Source organism: Crocodylus siamensis, chromosome 4, assembly GCF_052110815.1.
Source record: "Crocodylus siamensis isolate JL-2025a chromosome 4, ASM5211081v1, whole genome shotgun sequence".
Taxonomy (NCBI): Eukaryota; Metazoa; Chordata; order Crocodylia; family Crocodylidae; genus Crocodylus; species Crocodylus siamensis.
Window position 1 is genome coordinate 165,477,983 of NC_143398.1, and position 27,229 is coordinate 165,505,211.

Consider the following 27,229-nt stretch of genomic DNA (forward strand, 5'->3'; position numbering starts at 1 on the left):
TGGGCCCCGCACAGACACACATGGTGCTCCCTGCCTACAATTGTTCCTCCTCCTGCTCCCACCAGTGGAGCAAAGCAAAAACCCAGATGTTTGGTCAGATTTGAAAAATTTGCCTGGGCAGAGATTGGAGGACTCAAAAAGAGGACATGTCTGGAAAAACCCAGATGAGTAACTCTAGCTTACAGAAATCTTATCTAAATATAATATTTGTTTTAGCTGTTCAGATTCCCAAATCAGGTCTCACTGGCTTCTAAATACTCAAAAACTTTATTGAAACCTGAGACTTACCAGATATATTTATTCAGAGATAATTTTTTTTTTTTCAAGTTCAGTATTAGTCTACTATATTTACTTACCAAGCCTATCTTTACCTTTGAAATCAGCCCTACAAAACTGTGGTGTGCATCTTAAGTGGGAAAGCTAATTTTCTGTGCTGGAGTAGAAGCATGGAGATGCTGTAAAATGGCTGCTTCCTCTGCCAGCCTCAGGGGCAGAGCTACAGAGTTAACCCTTTCACAGCTCTGCAAAATTGGCAGGAGGCTTTGGCTAAGTGATCGGGCAGTAGCTGCTGCCAATTCACCAATAGCCGTTTACCTCTACCATGGCATCATTGGCATTTTGCCTGAGCAACACCAGTCAAGATTCAGTCATACAATCATGATCCGCTGCAGTTAAGAATTGGCCATCACTCTGGAAAACCTGTTTTTCTTCATTTTGGTGTCCTACAATAAAGTGTGAATCTTATTTGGGGTTGTGGGATATGTGAGCAAATATGGTGGTTCTTGAAACTTCTCTTTTCATGGTAATATTATAGATTTCATAGACATTAGGGCTGGAAGGGACCTCGGGAGATCATCAAGTCCAGCCCCCTGCCCAAAGGGCAGGAAGTCAGATGGGGTCATAGGATCCCAGCAAGATAAGCATCCAATTTACTCTTGAAGGTGTTCAATGTAGGTGCTTGAACCACCTCCGCTGGCAGACTGTTCCAGACCTTGGGGGCTCGGACAGTAAAGAAATTCTTCCTTATGTCCAGCCTGAAACGGTCTTGCAGGAGTTTATGACCGTTCGACCTCGTCATCCCTTGGGGCGCTCTGGTGAACAGACATTCCCCCAGATCCTGGTGTTCACCCCTGATAAACTTATAGGTGGCCATCAGATCACCCCTGAGCCTGCGCTTTTCCAGGCTAAAGAGTCCCGTGGCTCTCAGCCTGTCATCGTAAGATCTGTTTTCCTGACCTCTGATCATGCGCGTGGCTCTCCTCTGGACTCTCAAGCTTCTCCACATCGTTTTTGAATTGTGGAGCCCAAAACTGGACGCAGTACTCCAGCTGCGGCCTCACCAAGGCTGAGTACAAGGGGAGAATGACGTCCCGGGATTTGCTCGAGAAGCATCTATGGATGCACGCCAGCATTTTGGTCGCTTTACTAGCCGCAGCATCGCATTGGAGGCTCATGTTCATCTTGTGGTCAATGATGACCCCCAAGTCTCTTTCTTCTGTAGTGCTAACCAATGTAGCACTGCCAAGCCTATAAGGGTGCTGCAGGTTTTTCCTCCCAAGGTGGAGAACCTTGCATTTTTCGGTGTTAAACACCATGAGGTTCTTGTCTGCCCATTTGCTGAGCTTGTCCAGGTCAGTCTGGATCACCCGCCTATCTGCTGGCGTGGATGCTTTGCCCCAAAGTTTGGTGTCATCGGCGAACTTGGCCAGTCCACTCCTGACTCCAGTGTCCACATTGTTAATGAGGATGTTGAACAGTACGGGTCCCAGGACAGAGCCTTGAGGGACCCCACTGGTCACAGGGCACCATGATGAGTCACTGCCATCAATCACAACCCTCTGGGTCCGACCACGAAGCCAATTTCCCAGCCAGGGGAATTATAGATCAAGATCCTCCTGGTTGCTGCCATAAAGAGATCAAGGAGGAGTGATGTGATGGTGGTGGTTCATGTACTCCTATTATTGCTCTGCTGAGAAGGTCTGAGGCTAATCTGAGTGGTCAGCATAGTACTATGCATCTTTCAGTTTTATAACCATTGCTCCAAAACTGCTATGCTTTACTTTTGCAATAGGTGACTCCCATAACAATGCCAGCTGCAGGAGTAGCCTGCTAATACAGGGCTAAACAAATCCCAGCCATAGCACCAAGCTGCTGCAGCATGGTGAGCCAGCCCCCTGCAGTTAGTTGACTTCCCCCTGTACCTCTTGGCATTTTGTCAGGAAACGTTTGGAACCATTCTGTTGACCTAAGTTACGAGAACTGTCAGCTTATTCTAAAAGTACCAGCATGATTAATTTTCTACCCGGGTATTATTAATTTATGATATGGAATATTTTTCAGTATCTTAAGACTGCTGTCTTAAAATATAAATCTTGATTCTAGTAAACTAACTTCTGAAAATCAGGTTGGCAAGCTTGTAAATGAGTGCAGCTCTGACATTTGACTAGACTTTACCTTTTAAACAGGTTGCTTAACTAATGGTCTGAGCAATCCTTTCATAAGAGGAGGAGGATAGTTTTTAAGTAAGAGGTGACAGTGAAGTGATGTGTCTCAATTCTGAAACACTAGGAATTATCTAATGCACTTATTATTTGCTTAACCTTTTCACAGCACTTAGACTAGTACGGTGTTTTGCTAAATTGCATACTGAAAATTTGCCATTTCAAATTGGCACAGAGAATTACTGATGAATGAATGAGTTGGAACATGTACTTAAGCTGTTTCAAACATGTTCTTCATCAAGTCTGCAGCTTGCCCTCACTTCATTGAAAGCATCTTGAATTGCATATTACAAGATAATAGTAACTGTTTCTAAAGTTTGACAGGCAATTGAATATCTGAAAATTTGAAGCGCTGGCCCAAGGTTAACTGAGAATTGGAAAGGTTCACAAAATGTTGACAGTAGCCTGAAATTACTGATTAGGTGGAAATTTCTCAGGTTCTGTCAAATTAAAAAGGCTAAGTACATCTACTCTTTTTTTTGTAGATGTTATAAGGTGCTGGTTTGTTAGTTTAGTTTTATCCCTGTTCACTTTAGAGTCAAGATCATAGAATCTCCCCCCCCCCCCCCCCCCCCCCCCGAGATTTTCCAGGGAATATATTCACACCATAAGATTTACTTGATAGACATTTCTAAATTGTTAAATAAATATGCTGTCAGTACTCTTCTTGTCACTTCAGGGATTTATGAATGCTGTTGGCAATAGTCACCTGTGTGTTGAGGGCAACTGTTCCCATTTTCTTGGTAGTCAGTTAATCTTTGTTCTTTTCTCTGATAATCAGCTGTCTTGGTGTTATTCCAAGATAGCTATTTTATTGAATTTTTAACATCTTGTATCTGCAATAGTGTCCCAAACAAGAACATTTTTTTTTTTGAAAAACCCATCAGCAAAATCTTTTCAAGCTGAATTCTGGATGTATTTTTCTGCAGTAAAATCCTCAGTCATTTAGTTCAGCTATTAGATAAAGAGGCAGTCTGGGTTTGCTATGCAAGAAAATTCCCATTAGATGATCCTCTGCTAATAAGTTTTATACATTTCATTATTTGGTACAATAGTATTGCCATAGCTATTACAGTATTCCTCAAGGAAGCCAGATATATTTATACATTTAATAAGAGCTGCTATTTAATTCATAGAAACAAGTTTTCACAGTAGCAAGATAGTATCTTTTACAAAAGCTAATTATATCTGGCCAAGATTATGACTGACCAGGGTAAGAGCAAGTCATTTAAAATTCTGTTTCCGTCAGGAAAATGGAGAATACTTTAATCATACTTAATGCAGGAAAGGCTAGCACAGAGTTTGGCAATGTTTTATTTTTAATTTGATACTTGATCAGTCATATTATTAGGATTCAATGAGTATAAACCTTTTTTCATTCACTTTTTATGCAGTAGTGAGGAATTCCTAAGAGGCCGGGGGGAGGGAGGGAAAGAGGGTTTTTTTTCTAATCTTTCTGAAGTGACAGAGGAAAGGAATTGTGACCTAGCATAGCTATATACACTTTTCTACACTGAAATCAGCTTTGGACAAAGGAGTTAGAGCCTTCATTCCATATTTGGCAAAAGTTAATTGTGTAGTGGAAAATCATATTTAGTCTGGCTTAAGTGATGATTTAAGCATCTGCCTGCTTGGTAACATACAATATATCATGAAGGAGATGGTGTTGGTATTTGTTTTACTATACCACTTAAGAGGCTAGTCATGAACCAGAGCATTGCTCTAAGATGCTTTATGCACTAAATGCAGGAAATACTGACAACTGTTGTAAACTAATTTTAGTTTGATCTATGCTGGTCTGTTGGTGAAGCCTCAGAAGATACTTCAATGTTTTACTTTAGTGCCAGGCAGGAGGAAGATTTCATTACTATGTAATGTTCCTTGTTGTAAGAGAAGTTGATTCTTAAATTTGTTCAACTTCATATTTTGACATTACTGTTATAAGAGGAATACAAATATTGCTGTTAACTGATATTTTCTATCTGCAGGTCTGTTGTTTTCCTTTCCCAAGAATTTTGGATTAAAATTATAGTCTAGAAGTCCTAGTAAAATTGTTTGGAAACTTTGCATAGACACTGTATAGTTATTTGCATATTTAGTCATTGTAATCGTATTGAGGGACCCCAGGACTAAAATATATTTGGTTTACAAGTTTAAAAAATGATATTTCTAATTACCAGGCCTTCAAACTCAGTTTAGATTCTGAGTCAAACTGAGTTGTCCTCTTATCTTGTCACATAGCTAATAAAGGTTGCTCTACGTGCACGCTCACAATCTTGAAGGGAAGAAAGTATGTCTAAAAATAATATTAAGGCTGCAAAGTCAAATGCTGTAAATTTAGGAAATGGTAAAACTAGAGTTGCCTGTACAGCTTTAACTTTCCCTATTCCCCTGTGGTTTGAAACTGTTTAATCACATGATTCCATAGTGGGTCATCCCCCTCCCCTTGCCTGCATGCATGCATGCTGTCTCTCTCTTTCCTGGCCTCGGTGCACTGGAGGTAGTTGCTTTATTAATGGAATGGGGTTGTACACTGAAGAAGGCTGGCTATAGGACTCCTCCCTAATTTATTGTATGCTTTGGAAGTTGTATAGTGTGAGCAAGGGGATTGTGGGAAGAGGTCAGTTTCATGTTTCAGAAGGTTTAAAGCTGCCCTGGATTCTATCCTTGCCTTTTCTGCAGAGTTACCCAAGTGATGTTGGACAAGTTACTTAAAACAAACTTTCTATAGGTGCTCAGTCATTGTGTTTCTAATTATATGGGTTCTAACTAGAAACTGTTGGCCTGTTCTGAAGAAGTGCTGAATATTTGGAGCTGTGCTTTGAACATGTGAAGTGCTAGATAATGCTGACATATTTTGAAAGATCAGGTTATAGTGATCCCAGATCGGACTATCAAAATTAGTAGGTATTGTGCACATTGACATTTCTGTCTCAATTCTCTGCAGTATGAGGGTAAAACTCATTTATCTAACATGGGTGAAAATACCTTCATTAACATTTGAAGCACTCTCTGCTAATGAGCACGATAAGAAATTCTGTGAAGAAATTAATTCCATCTTCAGAGTAACTTCTGAATAGTGTGTCAGTAAAATGCATGGGACTAATGCATTGAGTTGAGGAGAAAATAAAATACTGCATAGTTCAGTAACTGGGCATCATCCGTTCTGTGAAGCACAATGTGCTGAGTGAAATAGGGGCCCAGTGGAAACAAATAGTATGTGACCATATAATTAGATTGTTATAATACATAGGCACAAGTGGGCTAAGTTTAGGTTGCACAGGAAAACTTTAATTCTAGCATTTTCTAACAATTGAAATACTTGACTTTGCAACCTTCATGCTTTTTAAAGTAGTTTTTGGTGTGTGATTTCCTGAAATATTAAAAAATCAAACTGGAAAAAAACCATAGAAATTCTCTCATGGGGCATCATAGTGACATATTTCCTCAGTAGGGCTGGAACAGTTATGCTCACCGCACAGACCTCTGCCATTTGAATTACTGGAATAACTGACAGTAGTAGTAGGGTCTCATCCTTTTTGTTGCTAAACTTCAAAGGCGATGCAATGCTTTGCTAATGGGTTTCCCACATATTTACAGCAGTGTTAGTGAGACGCATGGATCTTGGGTACCATCCCAGGTCAAAAGGAGAGTGTGTTTTAGTGAAGAGAAATTCTTCTGAGCGTTTACCTAGAAGTTAATTGTTTTTCCCACGTACCATCTAATCTTTCCCTCTTCCTTTGTATCCCACAAATGGCTCCCTGTTCCAGTTTTTTCCTTCTGTAGCTAGTCCCACAGGCTTGTGATATTTGTTTCCTTGAACTGTACATCTTTCTTGCCCACTCCACATCCAGCAACCCTGTTGGCTCGTAGTCACAGTTTCCCTCCATGTGTTTTTTTATCCAGTTAGTTCACGTTTCCTTTGGCTTCTTTTGCCAGTGTCTCTGCAGACTCTTTTCTTTTTTCTCTCTTACCCTAATGTCTGTCTCCTCCAATCCTATTGATTTTCAGTCCCATTTTCCTCTGGCTTTTAGTTTGGTAATTCCCTCCTCCTTGTGTCTTTCCCTGTCTCAAAAGATAGCCTTCCTGTTCTCAATACTGATGTCATGTCCCACCTTGATTTGTGTGGCTCTGGCCTGCAGCATATGCATTTGGAGTATGATGAATGTGCAGTCTAATCATAGGTAAGCACTGTGAAGGGGATAGAGCAGGCTTAGTCCTTCTGTGTGGTGGTGGATGCATCATTTATTTACGCATGAGTTTATGCACGCTCAGGACATAGTTTTATAAGATTTTAGCTGTTAATCTCCAAATCTCTGCTGTGTGTATGGAAATTGAACTTTTTTCCAAGTTTTCTATAAGTTGACCAAATTTGCATGTACTTCTGTGGCAGATGGTGCATCCCTCACACAGGCAAATCATTTTTCATATTTCAAATCCTTGTTCCAAAGTATGGGTGCCCTTGAGCTTTCCAAAGAAAAAGTTACTAGATCTGTTTTCTTTCTTTGAAAAACATATTTTTCCTCTGGCTGTGTTTTCAGAAATAACTGGATCATTTTGGCTTGAGTTTTTAAAAAATATTCAACCTTAGGTGGCATGTACCTGCCATTGAAAATTTAATCTCAACGTTTAGTTCAGCAAAATTTACAGGCAACTGAAAGAAGTTTTAGTGGGAAACATCGGGCTATCTTGACTGTCAGTACTTCTAGGCCTATATATCTTATTCCTGTCAGGGCATCTGTGCAACCCTGTGTTCAAAACACTTGTATGGGTATACTTGTTTGAAACCTGATGAGGATTGCTTTCTAATATGGGTTGAAACAGGATTTAGTTTCAAACAGCACAAACAGGAATGTAAACAGTAAAAACTTATTTTGTCTCTGTGGGAATCGGTACATATCTTTTTGCTGATTCTGTTCTCTTGCAAGTAGAATTTCCCTGCTTTCTGACTGCACAAAGAACTTGAGTACCATTCACAAACATTCATTTCATTTTTAAACTAGTAACAAGAAAGCTACTAGAGAAGTCTTAATGAGGTTCCTTTTGAATAGTTTATTATAGCTAAAGCATACTCACAATGTGAATTTCTTCAGGTGAAGTTAGCAATGTAGGTTTAGCTGAAAATATTAGCTTCATATCCTGGGGGTAGCTTACCTCTAGGGTTATGACTCAGAGCTGCTTTTCTTCACAGTAAGAAAGAATGTAATTTTTAAAATAACATGGCTTTTACCTAGTCATCACCCAGGCCAAGGCACTTTAATATTTTAAGAGGTTCTGAAGCAACTTAAAATGAATCCATTACCCCTCTTTATCATGCATAATTATTTCATATATTGCTTTATGTGAAGTGTTCTTTGGTGTAAATTCAAAGCTGACCAATATGGGTTTAATCGTACCAAAATTAGAGTGATAACAGAAAAGGAAAGCAAAGTCATAGTGCTTCTTGACCTGGAGAGGTTAACAGTTGGAGCTGCAGACAAAGTGGGGGGAGGTTTGGTGCTAAGTAGAACACTATGCCTTTGTTACAAGAGAAGGAAGATGACCTAAGTAGTGTCTTTAAAATTACTTCAATCTGTTCTCAATACTGTAAGTACTGTTACTGTCTTCACTCAAATCCAAGACAAGGTCCTATCAGTATGGGAGTTAGGTGTGAAGGCTTGTCTTAGATTTGGGTACTGATCTGGGTTAAGCAATGGCTCATCTCTGGCTTAGGCTTTGGCCACAGACCTGGGCCAAAGCCAGGGCTGAGTTTCCACCTGAGCCCCAGACTGAGGTGGCTCATGCAATGAGGGTGTAGGCTTGTGGTGGGGCAGGAGAAGGGAGACATGGGCATGTGGGGGAGATTGGTGGTGTGCGTGGGGAGTATGGAGGAGACTGTACAACCTGCCCTCATCCCACCCCACTGCTTACCTCTGGGACCCCAAGCAGGCCAGGACTGCTCTGGAGCCAAAGCTGCTGCAGAAGATAAGGGGGGGAAGGGGAAGAGACAGGTATGAGGGGGAACAGGAGTAGGGCCATGGCTCTTTGTTCCCCAGCGCTACTTTCTCTATCTCAGCAGTGGCGGGGGATGAATTTAAGACAACCTTCCAATAATTAGAATCTGTACATGGAAAATTATAATTTAAATTAAAGTCTTAAATTCGAAGTTGTCTTGGATTTGGATAAATATGATATTTCTGTTTAAACAGGTATTGCAGTAGAAGATGAAAGGCATGCAGTCAAGTTGGTTAAATGTTTGAAAGGGAATTTTAAGTTGCTCAAAGTAGAGGCAAGGTTGAGAACTGCTGTTCAGAAACAGGTTACTTATGCATGCAAGCGACCAAATTTTCTGATAGTGTAACTACATTTTCTTCAGGGATGAATTACAAAAATGATTGAGTCTGTCATTAAGCAGAGAGCAGGAAAATGCAAAGTACCAGCCGGATGTTGCACCTGTATTTGTTTGATATCTCTGGAGCTGTGATGAAGCATCTTTTTTTTTTTTCAGTTGTGACTTCTTAATTACTACTTTGCTGCATACTAATAGTGCTTCTGTTACAGTTATTGCTGCATGTGTAGAGTGGGATATTAAGATGAGAATCAGCACTGTTCACATGGACAGCCCAGAAGATTAGCTATTGATTTCATTGGGAATAGGCAGGTCAATGTTGAGCACTTTAAAAGAGCCAAGCTGTTATGCTTAGTGAGCCATTTATAGTGTCTGATTTTTCTGAACAGTATTCTCCTTTGCCACTGCCACTGAGGGTGAATAAATTACTGCAGTGAGAAACCATGCCACTAACAGCCTGAAATATGGAATTTGCTTAATTGTAAAGAGAAGCAAGACATTATTCATTATAAATAAATGATTAAAGATAGCAAATTCTGACAGTATGTTGAACAAAGAGAAGATAAGCAACTTTTGTCATAGTACATTGAAAACGATCACCTAGGATTGAATATTTTTTTGTGTCAAATCTGCATGTAATATTCTGCTCTATTGGTAAGTGCATTATGTTTTACAGACAGTGGACATTCACAAAGAAAAAGTTGCTAGAAGAGAAATTGGCATTTTGACTACAAATAAGAACACCTCAAGGACCCACAAAATTATTGCGCCAGCCAACCTGGAGCGACCGGTTCGTTACATTAGAAAACCTATTGATTACACAATTTTAGATGATATTGGACATGGAGTGAAGGTAGGTAATATTATCAAAGTCTTGCAAATCGATTGATGCTTGGCTTCAAAATGTGTGAAGGCTTGCACAGTAACTTACCATTTTTCCTATATCCCAGCATGTTTTTTCCTCAATTTCTGTCCAGATGGATTTAAAGGGAATTATCCCACTGTGCTCTGTAACCCTAAAGACCATTTTACCTTTACTTCTGTGTGTGTTACCATGGAATTCATCTCTGTGCGCTCATAAACCTACTTGTTTTTATAGAGGCAAATGCCATTGCCTTTGTTTTAAATCAGATGTCAGGAGATACCTTAATGAGAGGTGTAATTCTCTGTCTCTTACCTGCCTGAGTCAGTATCACAACATGGATTCATTGACCGAAGTGTAATATACTACTAGTGCTACTTTGTAACTTGATTGAAAAATTCATTCACCTAAAATGAGGCCTTTGCCACCTGTTTTGGTTCCATTATATCCATATTTGCATGTTTGGGTTTTAGCAGCGGTTCAAATGAACTGTACATGGCACATGTCTAGCTCTGGATTTTCTAAATCTGAACATTCAGATTGTAACCAAGTCCTGGGCTAGCCAATTCTGTCATTAAAAAATATTTCTAAGAATAGTTTCAGGGTGAATTTATAAAGCTGAAGTTAAATACAAATTTGGTTAGATGTGTAAATGTCTGCCTGTATGTGCTGATATTACACTGGTGTACACATAACTAAGCAGTGGCATGTGCAAATTAGACATGAATGTTTAAAAGCAGATCTTGGATTGAAATACTTTTAGTCGATGTGAGTTTATTACTAATTTATGGCACCAGGATATGAAAGAACGCTGTCAGATTAATGTTCTGAAAGAAGAAAGGTAAATAAAATGGAGCTTTGTCACTTGCAAGATATATAACAAATTAAAAAATCTGCAAACCTTTCAGATTAGTGATGCAGTTGAATGCTTCCTTAAATCAGCTTGCCCCCAGAATTTTTGATTAACATGAATTGCTTTCAGTTATTCATGTCATTCTGTCTGAATTACCTGTTGTAATTTTACATGACTAATATAAGTAGACAATTCAGCCTAGAATTTAAAAGTGAAATTCTAGTCATTCTTTATTTATTTTAAAAACCTGTTCAGCAAAGCAACATTTTATTCAAGAGTTTTTCAACAATTTGTTTGTATAACAGTTATTTTCTCACATTCTTCATTGAAAGTGTTTGCTTATCTTAGTGCGCATACATAACAGGTAAAAAGATAAGTGGTGCATTTGCAAATGAATATTTGCATAAACATTTTTTTTACCTGGAAATCTCATTAGGAGATCAACTCCCCAATGTTGAAATCTACTGTGCATTTCTATAAAAAAGATCAGCAGAATTTTGTGTTGGTAAGGATGGACCGTATGTAGGTTGACTTATCATTGCTACCATTTTTATAATATCTTTGATTTAGTGAGATACTTTTAGGGTGCATTAAGGGTGCTTTATTTCCACTAGCAAAGTTTAATTTAGGCCGAATTCTAAACCCATTATAGTTAGAATACTGCAGTTACTTCAGTGCAACAAGATCAAACTCAGTGTAATACAATAAATTATGTTTTTTCAGAAGTCTCATTTTAAAGCTGCTCAAATTACTGGATGGATAAATGTGTCTTGTGTCCAGACCCTGTGATATTTATGCTTTAAAAGCAAAGCTTATTCCAAAGGATGTTTAACCAATGTTGTATTTTTATTTGGAATGAGGAGATCCATAAACATTGTTTAGCTTGAAATGATCATCAGCATCATTTCAAGATTTTTAAGATGCACTGCAGCTTTAAATTGAAATAGTATTTTTTTTTTTTTTTTGTCTAAGATCCACAAACCTGTTCCAGTGGACCCTCACCCTGCTTGAGTCTAGATAGATAAAACCACTAATAGTCACTGGGGAAGATGTGGCCAGCTACACTAAAGAACCCATCATTCTTTGTTTTGCCTCTGTAACTGTAGGAAGGTGTACCGACTGACTTCCTGCTGTACAGAAGAAACAAATATTACCAAAACGAAATTTTGACTAACTTTTCCCTTCTGTTGCTTTGGACTAGGCAGCTCACCCCTGTTTCTTCTTCCTTCTTGGAAGGCATTTCAGAAGGGAGCTGAGGAGAAATCAGAGGGCAAGCAGGATAAACAGCTTGTGCATTGGGGGGATACATTGGTCTGTATTCACAATCCCCTTATACCCACTGGGCTTTCTCCCCAGCACTTGGTCCCCAAGATATTCTGTCCCTTTTTTCCCCTTTCCCCCTTCATTTGGAGGATTTTCTTGTTCTTCTGCGAGATTTATTTTGTTCAGTATCTCATGGCAAATCATTCATATAGCAAATTAGGGAGAAGAAAAAACATGCATGGAGACCAGTCTCCATGGGTATTGGGCTCCTTCTCCCCCCAGCCCCCAAAAGGAAGGAAAAAACATGGTACCCCCTTAAAGAGGGGCCCTGGAACCCAGGAATATATTTTCAATAGTAGGAGTCCTTTATCTGTGTTTCTTATCTTCTCATGCTGATTCTCTGGAAGGGATCAAATCTGAGAAACAAGCCCAAATCTAGTTCTTCCTAAATATAGGAGTACCTCTTTGGGACGAAGGAAAACTTTCAGTTTCATAACTTGAAACCGCAGAAAAGGAGAGAGCAAGAAAATCGTTTCCAGTAAGACTTCTTTACATTCCAGCGTAAGAGGGAAGTTTATCTTTTAAAGATACCTCCTGAGAAATCTGTCAAGTTAAAATGAGTCTGACCTAATTAAAATACAGAGGAGGAAAACTATTTGTGGAACAGATGAATAAGTGGTGGATTCATCAGTTAAAACAAAGTTGGTTTTGTGAAGCCCCACATGAGGGCATCTAAATCCTGTACAGCTAGCTCTTCCATGTTCCTTCTAACATCGGTTACTAGGCTAATCCTGAAAGAGGCAAAGTTTGTATTGTAGTTGGTTCCTGAATAAGAAGAAACGATGAAGCATCCTACTTATTCTTGAAACAGCTCAAGTTGGAAGCATTAAAAACCACTGTGAAGGTAGTCAACAAAGCAGACTTTTTTTTGTCAGTACTTCTAAAAACGCATCTTTCACATCAACCTTGTCAGCCTAACTGTAACTATTTCATTTTTACTGTTGGATTGCAGCACTTGCAATACACCTCTTACACCCTTTGGGTCTTGCTACAGTGCAGAATTTTTTTTAAGTGCTAGTTTTCTTAGTCAATGCCCTCAGATAGGAAAGGAGTTCATTTTTACACATTTTATGACAACCTATTAAAGGCTGTGTCTGGAGAAAAAAATAGTACAAAGGAATTCAAGACAATTTGGATTTTCCTCAGTTTCATTCTAAATTGAGGATGTGGGGAGAGAGGAGAAATTGCTGGACTCCATATACTGGATGATGAGCTTGTAGGTTTTCATTTCAAGAGACCTGAAACAAATCAGTATCTTTGGTCAGGATGAACTGTAGTTCCCTGTTGGCAGAGAAAGCTTTTGTTCTCGAGATTCTCCAACATGATTTAAGTCTGACAGGATCTCCTCCTCAAGATCAAGAGAGAATATTCAAGACCTAGCTTTTGAGTAGTCTTACAGGAGAGAGAAGACATGTAGCAGTTGTATTGGATATCAAAGGTTAGTGGGAAAACCTGTGATCATGTCTGCATGATCCTCTAGTGATACAGGTGTAGCAAAAGCACTCTAACTTTAATCCTTTCAGGGTCAAAGTTAGAATGATTTGGCTAATGTGTAGGATACAGGATCATGTAGAGGTAACAGATCTTAGCAGCTGAGGTGCTCTCCCTAGCAGCAGCTGAGGTGCTCTCCCTAGCAGCAGCTGAGGTGCTCTCCCCTTGTAAAGGAGCTAAAATGTATGTTTGTTCATACCAAACTCTCCACTGTGCTGGGATCTAGTAAAACTTCACAATTTTTTCCACTTTGGAGCCTGGCAGAAGTTCAGGGAGTTGTACAAGAGATGTATGGTACCTTGCCTTTTGTCCTCTGTATCTTGAATCATGGAAAGCTTTTAAGAAGATCCAGGGTTTCTGTCTCAGTGTTAAAATGTTAAGTGCCTGCACTATCTAATGTGGTTTACTCTGCGTGCAGAAAGAGGGGGGTTTTTTTGGGGGGGGGGAGGGTGTTTACACTGAGATGTGTAAAGTGTTTTCTTACTTGTTACTTCATTTTCCTAAAATTAGTTAAGTGTGGCCATAGAATCCCAAGTTTGTCTGCAGTATTTTGACTTGGCATTCCATTGAAGCCCAGGAGAAGAAGGTATTAATGTATTTCTTCTCTATCAGAGTAGCTTTCCTGATAGTCATTTACCTGTGAACTTATAGTGGCAGAGCTTTGAGGCCTTAGCTAGTGAAGAGCAATACTGTGTGTTCCATAGCAATACGTTGGCATTTTAAACAGGTCTTTGTTTTTGACCAAAATAAGTGTGTGTGTATGGGGGGGCAAGGGAGGAGAGCAAGTTTTTTGGGCCATGACAGAAGGCTTGATATACCTTGCATATTCTTGCGGCTATCCAGATCTGTGTCCATAGCACATAGCCCTGTCATAAATGGAATATTTTGTTTATTCTCTCTCATTTGATTTCCTGAGAAAACTGCATCATTACAATGGTACCGTGAAGCCTGAAAATGAGGGTCATTTTTTTTTCTCTCTTGCTCTAGCAGCCAGCATCAAAACTATCACTCCATGAGAACAGCAGTAGCCTCTCAGGCTGAGAAACCCTGTGAATGATATGAGACCTAAAGAGTAACTAACTACATGGTCATCCTTTTGTGTCTTCTGACAATGTTATCCATTAAGATTATAAATGGACATTATTTTCATTAAGGGGTGCTCCATTTTATGGTGTCTTGGTTGTAGAAATGGAATTTAAAAACCATTATTGAATTTTGTTCTGATCCTCCCTGAAGGCATTGTGTTGTAAAACATTAATGATTTAACGGGTCTGTGGACTTTATACATGACAGAGAACAGGGGTATTTATTTTGATTTAGCATTAATTTCCTTTCTCTTAGTTAGAGTTCTGAGATATAGCACTCCCTTTTATGGAGCATTTCTTTGGCCAATTTTTTGTTCAAATTGGTTCTTAATTAAATTCTGCTATAGGAGTATATTTTACAATGGTACATATTAGATTGTTAATAAGTTTCAGTCTAAGTGGAATATTACCCTTAGCTATGAAAAATATCTCAATTGGTGGGTCCTTTGGTGTAGCTGGCTATCCATTTCCTGCTTGATGTGTTGAAATTAAGCTAAGACCCTATTAGACCTTCCAACTCAGAAAGGGATGTTTTCAAGGCAGAATACATTTTCTTAATGTATTGCAGATTATTTTATAAACTAAATGGATGATCATGTCGCAGCAAAGGAAAAACTTTCTTATTAGGAGGGTGATGAAGCACTGGAATGGGTTATCTAGAGAGGTGGTGGAATCGCCATCCTTGAAGGTTTTTCAGGCCCAGCTCGACAAAGTCCTGGCTGGAATGATCTAGTTGGGGATGGTCCTGCTTTGAGCAGGAGGTTGGACTACGTGACCTCCTGAGGCCCTTTCCAACCTGCATTTTGTACGCAGCATGTTTAAAGTATATGAAACTGAAAAAAATGGGTAAGTTGTCCAACGGATGGACTGATACTTCTGAACATTTTCATAGCTTTGGAAAAGAGCTGAGGCTTTGTGTCAGCACGGTGTAAATAATAACTTGCAACTAAACTTCAAATGTTATGTAACTGTTGGATTTACAATTTGGTTTACTGTGCAGGGCCATATTTACTGTTTGCTGATGTGGTGATTCATTGTCTTTCAAAAAAGATGTAATTTAGTGTTACCCTTGCTAAGATTTTTCAGACTTCCAGGCAAGTGCCACAAGGCCAGATGACAGGACCCTCTGGAAGAGAATATAGATTAAGTCAATGCCCCAGGTGTCAATATGTTTCTGTTTTAGCAAACTGTAATTATAGTAAAATATAACAAATACTTTTACACAAGTCCTAAATTATTGAAGGAAGATACTTCGGAGAATCTGATATAAATTAACTTCTTAAGTTAATGCATTTAGAGCCTAAAAAGTTTCATTCTGAAGGAAAAATTGTTTTGTTTTGTTTAAATGTAGCAATGCAAGAATTTGGGTGAATTGTTATACAAACATTTGGTCATGTGCTACTTTTAATGAAGGTTCTTTGATCGGTGTCAACTAAAAGTTTCATCTTGAAAATCTTTTGTTCATGACACATTCTGCTTTAACCACTCTTTCTATGATCTACTGAAACATTATTTTGTTAATGCTGAATGCTTAACTTTTTTCTTTCTTTTTTCCTTTCTCTTCATATCCTGAAGTTCCAACTAACCTTTCAATGCTTTTTTTCCTTACCTCTTTTATTTGCTCCATTTATGCATTAAGTGGTTGCTTAGATTTAAGGTAAGAAACCCCAGGGCTGGATTTCCATTCTTATTCTTTGGAGACTATTACACACGGGGAGAGAGTTAAAATTAATGTTGCTAATATTCTAAAGAGAATTAATCAGCCATTCTCCCTCTTTATGCAGTACCCTTTATCTCAGTGTAATTTCACTGTGGATTGACATTTTGCAGTATAAATGGATGAGTACATCTGATGTGGCTATATCCTGCACTTACTTTTAAAATTTCTACAGTGAAATGCTGACTTTCTGCAGTGTCTACTAGGCAGTTAACAAGCAAGTAGTATGTTAACATTGTTTAAAAATGAAAGCTGTATATGAGTAGATAGTTAATTCTAAACCTCCCCCTGTGTAATATTCTTTTTATCCTATATACGGTGTGATTTATTATTCAATTTGTGGTTCATATTTGTGTAAAATTACTCAGTTAAAGGATACCAACACTACAAAAAAAGTCATTTTTTTTAAAGTTGCAGTGTCACTTTTTTTTAACTTTCAATACATGTATAAGTAACACAATTTAAAATACTTTATAGAGAGAAACACTTATTTCTAGTATATGTATGTATTTCAGTATATGATTTAGTGGAGTATTATATAGATAATTTGTCAAAGGACTTAAGTGATTATTAATTACACTCTCATGTGAGTAGTCTCAAGAGTAACAAAATAGTTCTAAGAGCAGGCCTTTTGGTTGTTAAAATACAGACATCATAAAAGTCTTGAAAATCAGATAGGTGGGGTTAAATTAATTTATATGTTACTGCTGACCTGCTTTTCTGGAAGAAATCCTAACAAAACATAAATATCTAATATAAGGTTATTGTTTTATTACTTAAAAGCCTTAGTTCGTGAAACATGGCATCATATTTAACTTCTTTCTTCTTGGTAGGAAGAATTTAAAAGTGGAAATATTGTATGCTGAAGTGCTGTCAGTTTGAATATCCAGATGGTATCAGTGGAATTGATCACCCACTAATTTTTAATAGTGCATTTAAGTGACGTGTTCCAAATGTATAGAACCTGACCTTAATAAAGCCTAAAGTGTTTTGTATTGAAACAAAAGGAATTTTCTGTACAGGTTGTTTTTTCTTGAGTGTACCCAAGTAAAACCCAAGTTGTTATTTTAAATATCAAGGCATTTCCTTTTTCATGTCCTTGTGATGAGGTATTTAGCAGAATTTTCAGATTTGTTGGAATCTGATGTGGCTGTGCCATGAGCACTTCTGCTGTGACCTCAAACTTGTGATCTCTGGGCTGTCAACTGTGTGCCTTAGTGTCCATGCCACCCCAGCCCCTGCAAGACATTTAAACATCTTGATTTTGGAACTGTATATTCTCTCCTTTTATCTCCTGCCTCCTTTTTATTTTTTCTTCGCTACTGATGATGAGTCGTCCCTGTCCACCCCCGGTACTCAGTGTATAACCTATACTTGATGTTGTCACTTTGTCAGAATTACTTTAGAAAGTATTTGACAGGTTCTCAGCATTTTCATAGTATTCCTCAATCACAGTTATGGGCAAGTAATAATCATTCTAAATGTATTATTTATTATAATCTGTAATATATATTTATATATAAAGAACTGCTAGATCTTTTCTCCTGCAGTAATAGTGAGAGCCTCTCTTCTGTCTCTGAGTCAGGAGAAATGTCTTCTATATATAGGTCTTGAATGAAGCTAGTGTGTTTCCTTTATCATGTTGGTCAGGTTAGAAATATTTTAGAACTACTTGTCAAAGAGGTACTTTGATTTAAAGGTTAATGTGGGAAGGTACAGTGTGTCAGTCTTTTGCAAGAGTGAAGTGGTTTTAAAAAAAGATTGTCACTTCATCAGAGATACACAGCTTGCCTGATCCTTCTTGCACTTATATGTCTGTCAGTCAGTTTTGTCAAGATTTAAGACATTAAAATAAAAATGGGGCCTTCTAGCTCACTTCCATGCAAACACTGCTGAATTAGAATTGTTCCCCAGTTGGGAGGCCTGCATATGCAATAGCATTTATTATTTTTGTGCAAACATAAGCTAAGGCCTTGCCTAACAAGAAAGTTGCACTGGTTTAAACAAACAAGATTTAAAATTGCAAACCATTGTGTAGCTGCTTAGTTTGGTTTGAGTGGCTCAGGTTTAATCAAAAAGATTCTTAATACACTTCAACAAAAACCAAAGAAGCTTCATCTAAAATAAACAAAATGGTGAAAACTATTTTTGCTGCTTTAACTGAATAAATTTAAAATTGTATCGAGTGGAGGGGGGCTGGACCTGATGATCTATCTGTAAGGTCTCTTCCAGCCCCTAACAACTATGAAGATTAAGTCACTGCGTCTTTGTGTACACAAGATCTAATGTTTCCATTCCATTGTGTTAGATTAATCTGTTAAAGAGGTTTACTCACTTTTCAAGAGTTATACTTTTGTTTCATGTAAAAGCAAGGGATGAAACTCTAGGATTTGGGCTCTTAATCCCATGCTCAATAAATTGACCATATAATTTAATTAATGTGTGAAACTTTGTGTGCAAGTGATTGAACAGAGCCTATGCTGAGGTAGTGAACTACATCCTGTGAAAAGTTCCCAAAGGATGAAATGTTGAACCAGAGAATTTCTGCAGTTCTTTGAAGGCTGCTATCATGGAAAAATATTTACTCTTTAAGCTAGCATGAAACTTGTGCTGTTTAAGTCAGTTGCTACATAATGATCTTTTGCTATCTAATTGCCACACAGTGCTGTACTGAAGAAGCTCAGTTTATTTCATTTATAAATATAAGTCACCAGATCATGTAATTTTTTCAGACCAGGGAAGTCTATTTCTGATAGTGAAGAACTTTTAATATAGCAAACACTCATCAAGATCCAGTGGCTAGAAGCTGAAGTGAGACCACTAGAAATCAGATACAGATTTTTAACAGCTATAATAATTAATCATTGAAACCACTTTTCAAGGATGTGATGAATTCTTTATCGCATGAAGTCTTGAAGATTGGGGTGTTTCTAAAAGGTATACTTTAGCTTAACATGAATTTATAGGTTTAAATAAGGGAACACTAGGTGACCTGTGTTAAACAGGAAGTCTGATTCACATTAGCTTTAACCCCCCCCCAAGCCCCTTATAAATGTATTTTGATTTCTGTTCTTTTCAGGCAGAATTTTAGAATTCCCATTCTCCTTTTGTAAATATTTCAGTTAAAATAGCCGGTAGTGTTGAGGCAGTTGGGATGTTAGCAGATGAATTGCACAAATTCTCTTGATTACTTTATTGATTAATAGTCTAAACTACAATTATTGCTTGTACCCTTAATATAATAAGTGGTTTTTTTTAACATGGAGATGTTTGAACTTGTCTAGGATTCTATCTCTTGAAAAAGCTTAGAATGCAAGACTATGGCATTGTTAAAATGGAGATTTAGTTACATTCGTGGAGTGCTGAGAAACCCAAAATGACAGTGTATACATAGGCTAAGCAGTTTTGGTCTGAAGTGGGTCCTGGAAAGACAATACAGAAGTTCATCTGTTATATTATGCTACTTTTAAAAATCTTCTTTAGTGCCTTTCATAGAAAGAACTGCTTTGCTTCCTTTTTTTGTAATGAAACAGAGTTGCAGCCTAATTAATCATCAGTTTGACAGTATTTATATATTTCTTCATTAAACTAGTGATTCTCTCCGGAGTGCTGTGGCACCCTGGGATGCTCTGAGATCCTTTGAAGGGTACTGTGAAGTGCTATGCAGCACTAACACTGTTAAGTATGATAACACGATTCACAGGATAAGTCCAGAGACTTCAAACAGGAACGCATATTGTTAAAAGAGTTTGACCTACTGTGAGCTTTTTAAATTCTTTGCAACAGAAACAATATTATTTTTGTTGTTAAAAACTGTTGAAAAAGAGCTGGTATTTTCTGAGGGCTGCCTTGAGTCTAATGTGTGGTGCCTTGAGTCTGAAAAGGTTGAGAACCTCTGTACTGAATAGTCTGAGAAGAAACTTGAATTGACCTTCACACTTGCTGAGCATCAGAACAAATGAGAAACGTAAGTATCTTGTGTTGTTCTTTGTATCCCACAAGAGTAGTGAAAGTTAGGCCAGTAAGATCTATTTATGATGGTATGCTGTGTATGAATTTGGGAAGTTCCCCTGTGTTGACAAGTAGTCAAGTTGGTAGATGAGTGGTAAAAGCTCCTATGAGCTTTTTGTGGACAGACAATAGTTCAGTTAGTGAAATACGGCTATATTTATCATTGGTGGTGGAAGAATAGGAAACACAATCACATTTAAAAAAACATGGAGGCTGCTTACAGATGTTTAAAAAAACCCCAAAAAACAACAATGGTGTTTTACTTTAAACTGGGTGCTCTCCCATGCCAAGCCTGGCATGTACCCAGAAGAGGCATTGCACTAGTTGGACCCGGCTTGGCCCATGTCTATCTAGGTTAGGTGCTTTAGTGAGGGGTTTTTTGGGCACTTTTTATCTAATAGCCGATTGAATCAGCTTTTAAAAGCATTAAAAAGCCCCACTGAAGCACCTGATCTATGCTGCAGAGCTGGGTTGAACCTACTGAGCTTCTGGTAAAGTACCAGTGGGGTGGGAGGGAGGGGGTTGTTTTGTTTTTTAAATGTCTGTAAGCAGCTGGAGATGCGCGCTGCGCTGCCTATCATGCTTTTGTAATACGGCAATAAGTATGTCCACTTCTTGAGTAGAATTCCTTGTTTGGAATCCTTAACTTCCGGTGTCATGCAATAAAGGTTGATTTTTGAACTTAAATAGACAACAGTGGGGTGACCTTCAAAATCAAAAGATTATAGTAACAGCTGCATTTTGAATAGATATAGGCTATTTTTGCATGGTTATGTCCAAACTTGGAGCATGAACAGCTTTAGGTTAATAGATCAAGTCCAGAAAGGACCATTGTGATCTTCTACTTGACTTGGACTTCAAAGGATTTTACTAAATTAATTTTTGCTTCACTATTACTATTAATTAAACTTCAATATTGCTATTAAACTTGAGTATATCTTTTAGAAAAACAGTTCAACTAATTTTTTAAATTACCGGTTATGGAGGCTTTCAAAATCATAAGTTAGTGTGTCCCACGACTAATTAACCTATAAACAAATAAACAAGAAAACTGTTAATAACTAGTCTTATTTCTAGCCTGAAATTCAATTTAAGACCTTGTTCTAGTCTTTTTCAACTTATTACCATTGATTAGTTTTCTCACACCTTTGTTGGCTTGATTGAAGGGTTCTCTTAGCAAATTTATCTTTCACACAGGTGTTTACTACCTGTGATCAGGTCACCTCTTAACCTAGTGGCTCTCAACCTTTTGAGCCAAAGGCAGGGTAGAGTGGCATCTTAGAAAATAACTCATTCTGAAAAACAAGCTTTTGTAGGTGATGGCCTAATTTGTCAAAAGCTGTGTTAGACTCAAGGAACCCCTCCTAGCTCTTAGTTTCCATTTGTTTTTTGACTGTTGAAGGGATCTGACCCGAGGACCCAATGATCTCACAGGCTCCTTTCCAGCTGTAAAATTATGTGAATCTGTAAAAGTAATGAAGTAATTCTTTTGTTGCAAAGAACTCAAAAACACCACTATGAATTAAAATGTTTTCGACACGGTGGCTTCCTATTTGAGATCTCTGCATTTATCTTGTGAATTGCATTATAGGTGTTTGCATAGCTAATACTGGCTGACATCTGTAAAATAACTAAGCACATTATGCAGGAGTTGTTGCATTATTGCCAAATACAGAAGTAACATAACTGCCATACTGCTACATGGTATTTTCGTGTTCATACATCCAAGGACTGAATTAGCTTTTCTGGCTACCATATCTCATGGGAAGCTCAGGTTCATTTTATTCTTTGGTCCCAGATGTATGGTCTTACATTCTAGTGGATTGCAAAGCGTATTGTTTGCTTGCATCTAACTTATGCCCAGTTATCCAGCTTTGTATTGTGACCTTTTATCTTTATTATTTACAACTATTGCAATCTGTCTTCTGCAAACATAATTAGTAGCTATTTTGTCTTTTGGCAGGTCATTGATATAAACACAACATAATGCAGGATCAAGAACTAGTTCTTGCAGAAACCCCCAGCCCATCAAAAATTATTCTAATTTATCATTACATTTTGACACCTGCAAGAAGCAAGGCTTTTTGGGGGTGATGTCTTTTAATGGACCAGCTGCACAATTTGGATAAAGTCAGATGAGCTTTTGATACAAAGCATTCTACTTCAGGTCAAGCACAGCTTTCTTCCTCAGACCTGAAGAAGAATGCTTTGCATTTAAAAGCTTATCTAATTTTATCCCAACTGTGCTGTTCACAAATAAAGGACATCACCCAAGAATATTTTTTCCCTCCTCCATAATTCCTGGACCATCAGTGCTACAACATCACTCTAACACTACAGTTTTGAAGTCTGTTGGGTCACCAGTATTAATACACTTAGGGTTACCATATTTCCAGTATCAAAAAAGAGAACACCTGCAGGGAGGAGGTGGGGAAAGGGGTATATAATTGTGTAGGGGTGGGGGGGGGGCAATGATATGCCTCTGCCCCAACCTCCTAAACCCCTACCCTCCCAGCTTTGCTGGTGCCCCTCACTCCTGACCTGCAGCTCCTTGCCCTCCACAGCCTGCCGGTGCCCCTCGCTTCTGATCTGGAGCCCCCTGCCCCCCCCAGCACCTTCTGACCCATTGCCCCCTGCCAGTCCTGCTAGTTCCCCTTGCTCCTGATCTGCAGCCACTCCACCTCTCCCCCAGCCATGCTGTCCATGCAGCTCCTGAGAGTTTTCCAGGGTACATGTGCAGAGTACATGATCCCTGGCAGCCAATCACCCTGTCTGCTGCTCCCAGCCCCAAGCAGTCCCAAGCTGCTACTGCCTAGGAAAGCAGAGGAAGAGGAAAAACCCAGACATTTGCTCCCACTTTAAAAACCTTCCTGGACACAAGGACAGGTGGCCAAAAAAGAGGACGTGTCTGGGAAAACCTGGACGTATGGTAACCCTACACTCAATCTGTCCATCTTGAATTTGTATCATTAGAGCACATTGCAGGTCATTGTCAGTAGAAAGAGAACCAGCCAAGAACACCTTGCAGATGTGAGAATTGTGGGGGACAAAAAGTATTCCCCTCTTCCTGCCAACCCTCGTACTGTAGACACCAATAAAGACTGGAAATGGAACTGACAGCACTTTTTCCTGGGCAGCTGAAGACTAGAGGTTACACACAATACCTAATGCTGCTTTACCATCCTACAAGTACATACCCATCTGGTTACCAAGGTTGGGGTCCCATTTCTCTTCTTATTGTACTGTATTATGCCAAACCTTTTAATTAACGTTTTCTTAATAAAGTTTTTTTAATCTGTTACAGTAAAATCTGTTATCTGGCATCAGTGGAGAATGGGGGGTGCCGCTTATCTAAAAATTCTGAGAGTTGTACTCAAGGAAGACAGATACAGTCAGATGGGTGGCAAATTGACTAGATATTGCACCCAGAGAGTGGTGGTGGATGGGTTGTTTTTGACCTGGAGGGATGTGGGCAGTGGAGTCCCCCATGGCTTGGTCCTGGGGCCTGTACTGTTCAACATCTTTATCAGCAATGTGGGTGTGAAAAGCATGCTGTCCAAACTTGCTGACAACACCAAGGTGTGGAGCAAGGTGGGGTACACTGGAGGGGAGGGACAGAATCCAGCTAGATCTAGACAGGTTACAGAGGTGGGCGGATGAGAATAGAATGGAATTCAACACAGACAAGTGCAAGGTGCTGCATCTAGGAAGAAGGAACCAACAACACACTTATAGGCTTGGGAACACCCCTCTTGTCAAAACAGTGGCAGAAAGGGATCTTTGGAGTCATTGTTGACTCCAGGATGAATATGAGTTGCCAATGCGAGGAAGCGGTCAGTAAGGCTAACTGTACCTTGTCGTGCATCTACGGATGCATCACAAGCAGAGCCAGGGAGGTGATCCTTCCCCTCTGTGCGGTGTTGGTTAGGCTGCTGTTGGAGTACTGTGTCCACACTTCAAGAGGGATGTGGCTAGCATTGGCGTTCTGAGCACCACACTTCAAGCGGGATGTGGCTAGCATTGAGAGGGTCCAGAGGAGGGCCACTTGCATGGTCAAGGGGCAGTGTGTCAGGCCCTATGAGGAGAGGCTAAAGGGCCTGAATCTATTCAGCCTCCATGGGAGAAGTCTGAGAGGGGATCTGGTGGCCATTTACAAACTCACTGGGGGGGACCAGTGGAAATTGGATGAGGCTGTGTTCTCCCGGGCACCACCAGGGGTTACTAGGAATAACAGCCACAAATTGTTAGAGAGAAGGTTCAGGCTAGACATCAGGAGACATTACCTTACAGTTAGGGCTGTCAGGCTCTGGAATGGACTCCCAAGGGAGGTGATGCTCTCTCCTACCTTGGGGATCTTCAGGAGGAGGCTGCACAGATATTTGGCTGGGGTGTTATGACCTCGGCACTCATTCCTGCCTGGGGAAGGGGGTTGGACCTGATGATCTGTTTAGGTCCCTTCTGACGGTAAGCACTATGAAACTATGAAGACAGTGCCATACCTGTAGCGCACATTGTCAAAGAATTAGTGTACAATACATTACAGGGTAACATACTGTATAAAGAATAAAAAGGTATACAAATAAGAATGCCATAATAGTCAGCCACCCCAAACATCAGGGCAGCCTGGCTGCTGCACCGGGGGGGAGGGGCATGCACATTCAGATACCCTGTGCGGCTGCCCTCAGAGCAGCACAGCAGGCAGGAAAACAGTGCAGCATGATGTGACTACTCAGATACCCTCAGAGCAGCTAAGCAGGCAGCAAAATGGCTTGGCGCCATATGTGCCCTGTGTGACAGGGCTGTCAATATCGGAGCCTTTCTGGGAGTGGCCCTGCCCTCCTGTAATGGGCCAACCGTCTGCTTACTTGCCTGCCATGCCTTGGTCTTACTTGATTAGAAGATGGTTGTAATCAGCGAGAGGCTGCCCATTTTTCCATGCCCTGGTGACAGGGGGTGCTATCTGCAGCTCCTTTTCCTCCCCTACACCGTAGCCCAAGCCTCGCAGATGGAGTTGACATGGTTTGACCTGGGTCTTGTTATGTTCTAGCCCTCCTCTTTACTTCTGGGGCTCCTCACTGCCCCCTCTCTCGCTCGCTCTGGGGCTCCCCGCCGCCCTCTTCCCTCTCTTGGGGCTTCTCGCTGCCCCCTTCCCTCTCGGGGCTGGGGCCAATACGCCCCCAAACAAAGCTGCGCCCTCTCTGGCACCAGGAGACCCCACGCTACCGTGGAGCTCCTACGAGGCCTCCTCGACCCCTAATAGCCTCGCCCAGTCCTCTGGTCAAAACAGTAAACATAAAACATAAAGCCCCTGGGCTACAACATAAAAACTAGACTGTCCAGTCAAACAAAAACCTACTCCCTACTAGAGAGGAGCAGGGGGGAAGGAGGGCTCCCCACCCTCAGCAGTGACCAGGGGATGCTCTCAACACCAGAGTCATCCCCTCTGTCTGTCCAAGCTGAGTCCCTTCACCCATGGCTGCTGGAGAGGGACTAGCCTCCTACCTGGGCTTAAGAAGGGATAAGCCCTGCCCCTTCCTGGTCAGCTGGTTTTCCCAGTTGCGCTGGCAACCAGCACCTGTGCAGCCCTGGTGACTGGCAGCTGAGCGTCCCCTTTTCTGCCACTAGGGGGCTCCGCACTCAGACACCTGCTACTGAAATTCTGTTTAATTAAGTATTCTGGCTAGTTAAATACAGTCAAATCTCTGTTATCCAGCAATCACAAAGTTTTGCAGTACTGAATCAAATACCCCAAAGAAGTCTGTTACATAAAGACTGTTACCTCTATCATCTTAATTTGTAATATCATAAAAATACCGAGTTAGATAAGACTTACTTTCCTATAAATTCCCTTTAATTCAATAATGCCATTGATTTCTTTAATTCTTTATTTAACACATTCCTATACCTCCTTCATTATTTTGCAAGGGACCAATTTTGGCCTGAGAGTTCTTCTGTAACTTGGGTCAGCTTGTTTAATTATTGGCACAACAGTAGTAAAGACGGCATTCTTACACTCCTCTACCCTTTTTCCAAAACTTCCTGAAAATTTGGCATAAACAGTCCACAGAGCTGTTCAACTGTGTCTTCTGAAACTTTTGGATCACATTCATCTGGACTTTTTATTTTAAAATGTTTGACTTCAGGAGCTGTTGTTTAACATAGTCTTCAGTTGCTGTACCAGTGACAAATATTTTATCACATAATATGAACATATCTGTCTTTTCCAAATAAAAAGAAATAACTAATGATTGCTTTTTATGTACAATTATTGACAGTTCTGTGGTATTCATGTGGTAGAAGATAAATACCATTGTTCAGGTTCTTCTTTTCCAAATCATTTCTCTTTCATTTTGCCAGCAATAGATTTCTCTTTTTTGCTCTTTTGCTGCTTTAATCAATTTTATACCTTTTAGCTTGTTAATAACTATTTTTTACATTTATTATGTTTTTATAACTGCTTTCACTTCCTTTCTACCCTGAGATTTTTTTTAAAACCAGTCTAATATTTTTTTCATACTGTAAGATTTATGTCTTTTTGGGCATCTAATAAATTTCTCTCTAACACATCTGAATTATTCACACATTTATTTATTTAATATTTTTCCCAGTTGATTTGGCTCAGTATTTTCAGCCTTGTAAAATTGCCTTTTCAAATATTCTTTCTACATTTAACAAATATAATCAGCTCACAGTCACTAGCACTGAAGCAGCCACTTATTTTTGTTTTGTAGATCAGTTTTTCTGTATCTCAAACTGCGGATGCATTCCTCATGTTGGATGCAAAGTTTGTGTTAGGAATTGTCAACAGGAATTTAAATAATTGTAGCATAGTTTTAGTTCTGGCAGATTGAATTTCTCCATGATAATGCAGATTTTTTGCCAGCACATTTATACGTTTATGGAACTGGTCCGTCTGTCTCTTAGAGTGATTTGGTATTTGCCAGACACCCACTAATAGCCCATTTTGTGCTTTTGTTTATCAAAACAGTAAGCCATAAGGATTCATGGCTTTTCATTATAGAGTGGGGAAACACGTAATGCCATTTTGATCTAGTGTA

The 27,229-nt window shown here is 39.5% G+C and overlaps 1 protein-coding gene across 18 annotated transcripts in view; it reads left to right on the forward strand.

The window, feature by feature from the left end:
* ABI2 (abl interactor 2) overlaps positions 1-27,229 on the forward strand; it is a 108,220-nt gene that overhangs the window by 44,083 nt on the left and 36,908 nt on the right. For 9 of the 18 annotated variants that reach the window (XM_090044802.1, XM_090044803.1, XM_090044791.1 and 6 more), the window contains 2 exons: positions 9,506-9,682; positions 16,083-16,100. In XM_090044802.1, the coding sequence (XP_089900928.1) occupies positions 9,506-9,682; positions 16,083-16,100 (195 nt within the window). The remainder of the gene's footprint in view (positions 1-9,505; positions 9,683-16,082; positions 16,101-27,229) is intronic. The other 9 variants (XM_090044805.1, XM_090044804.1, XM_090044793.1 and 6 more) reach the window with 1 other exon arrangement.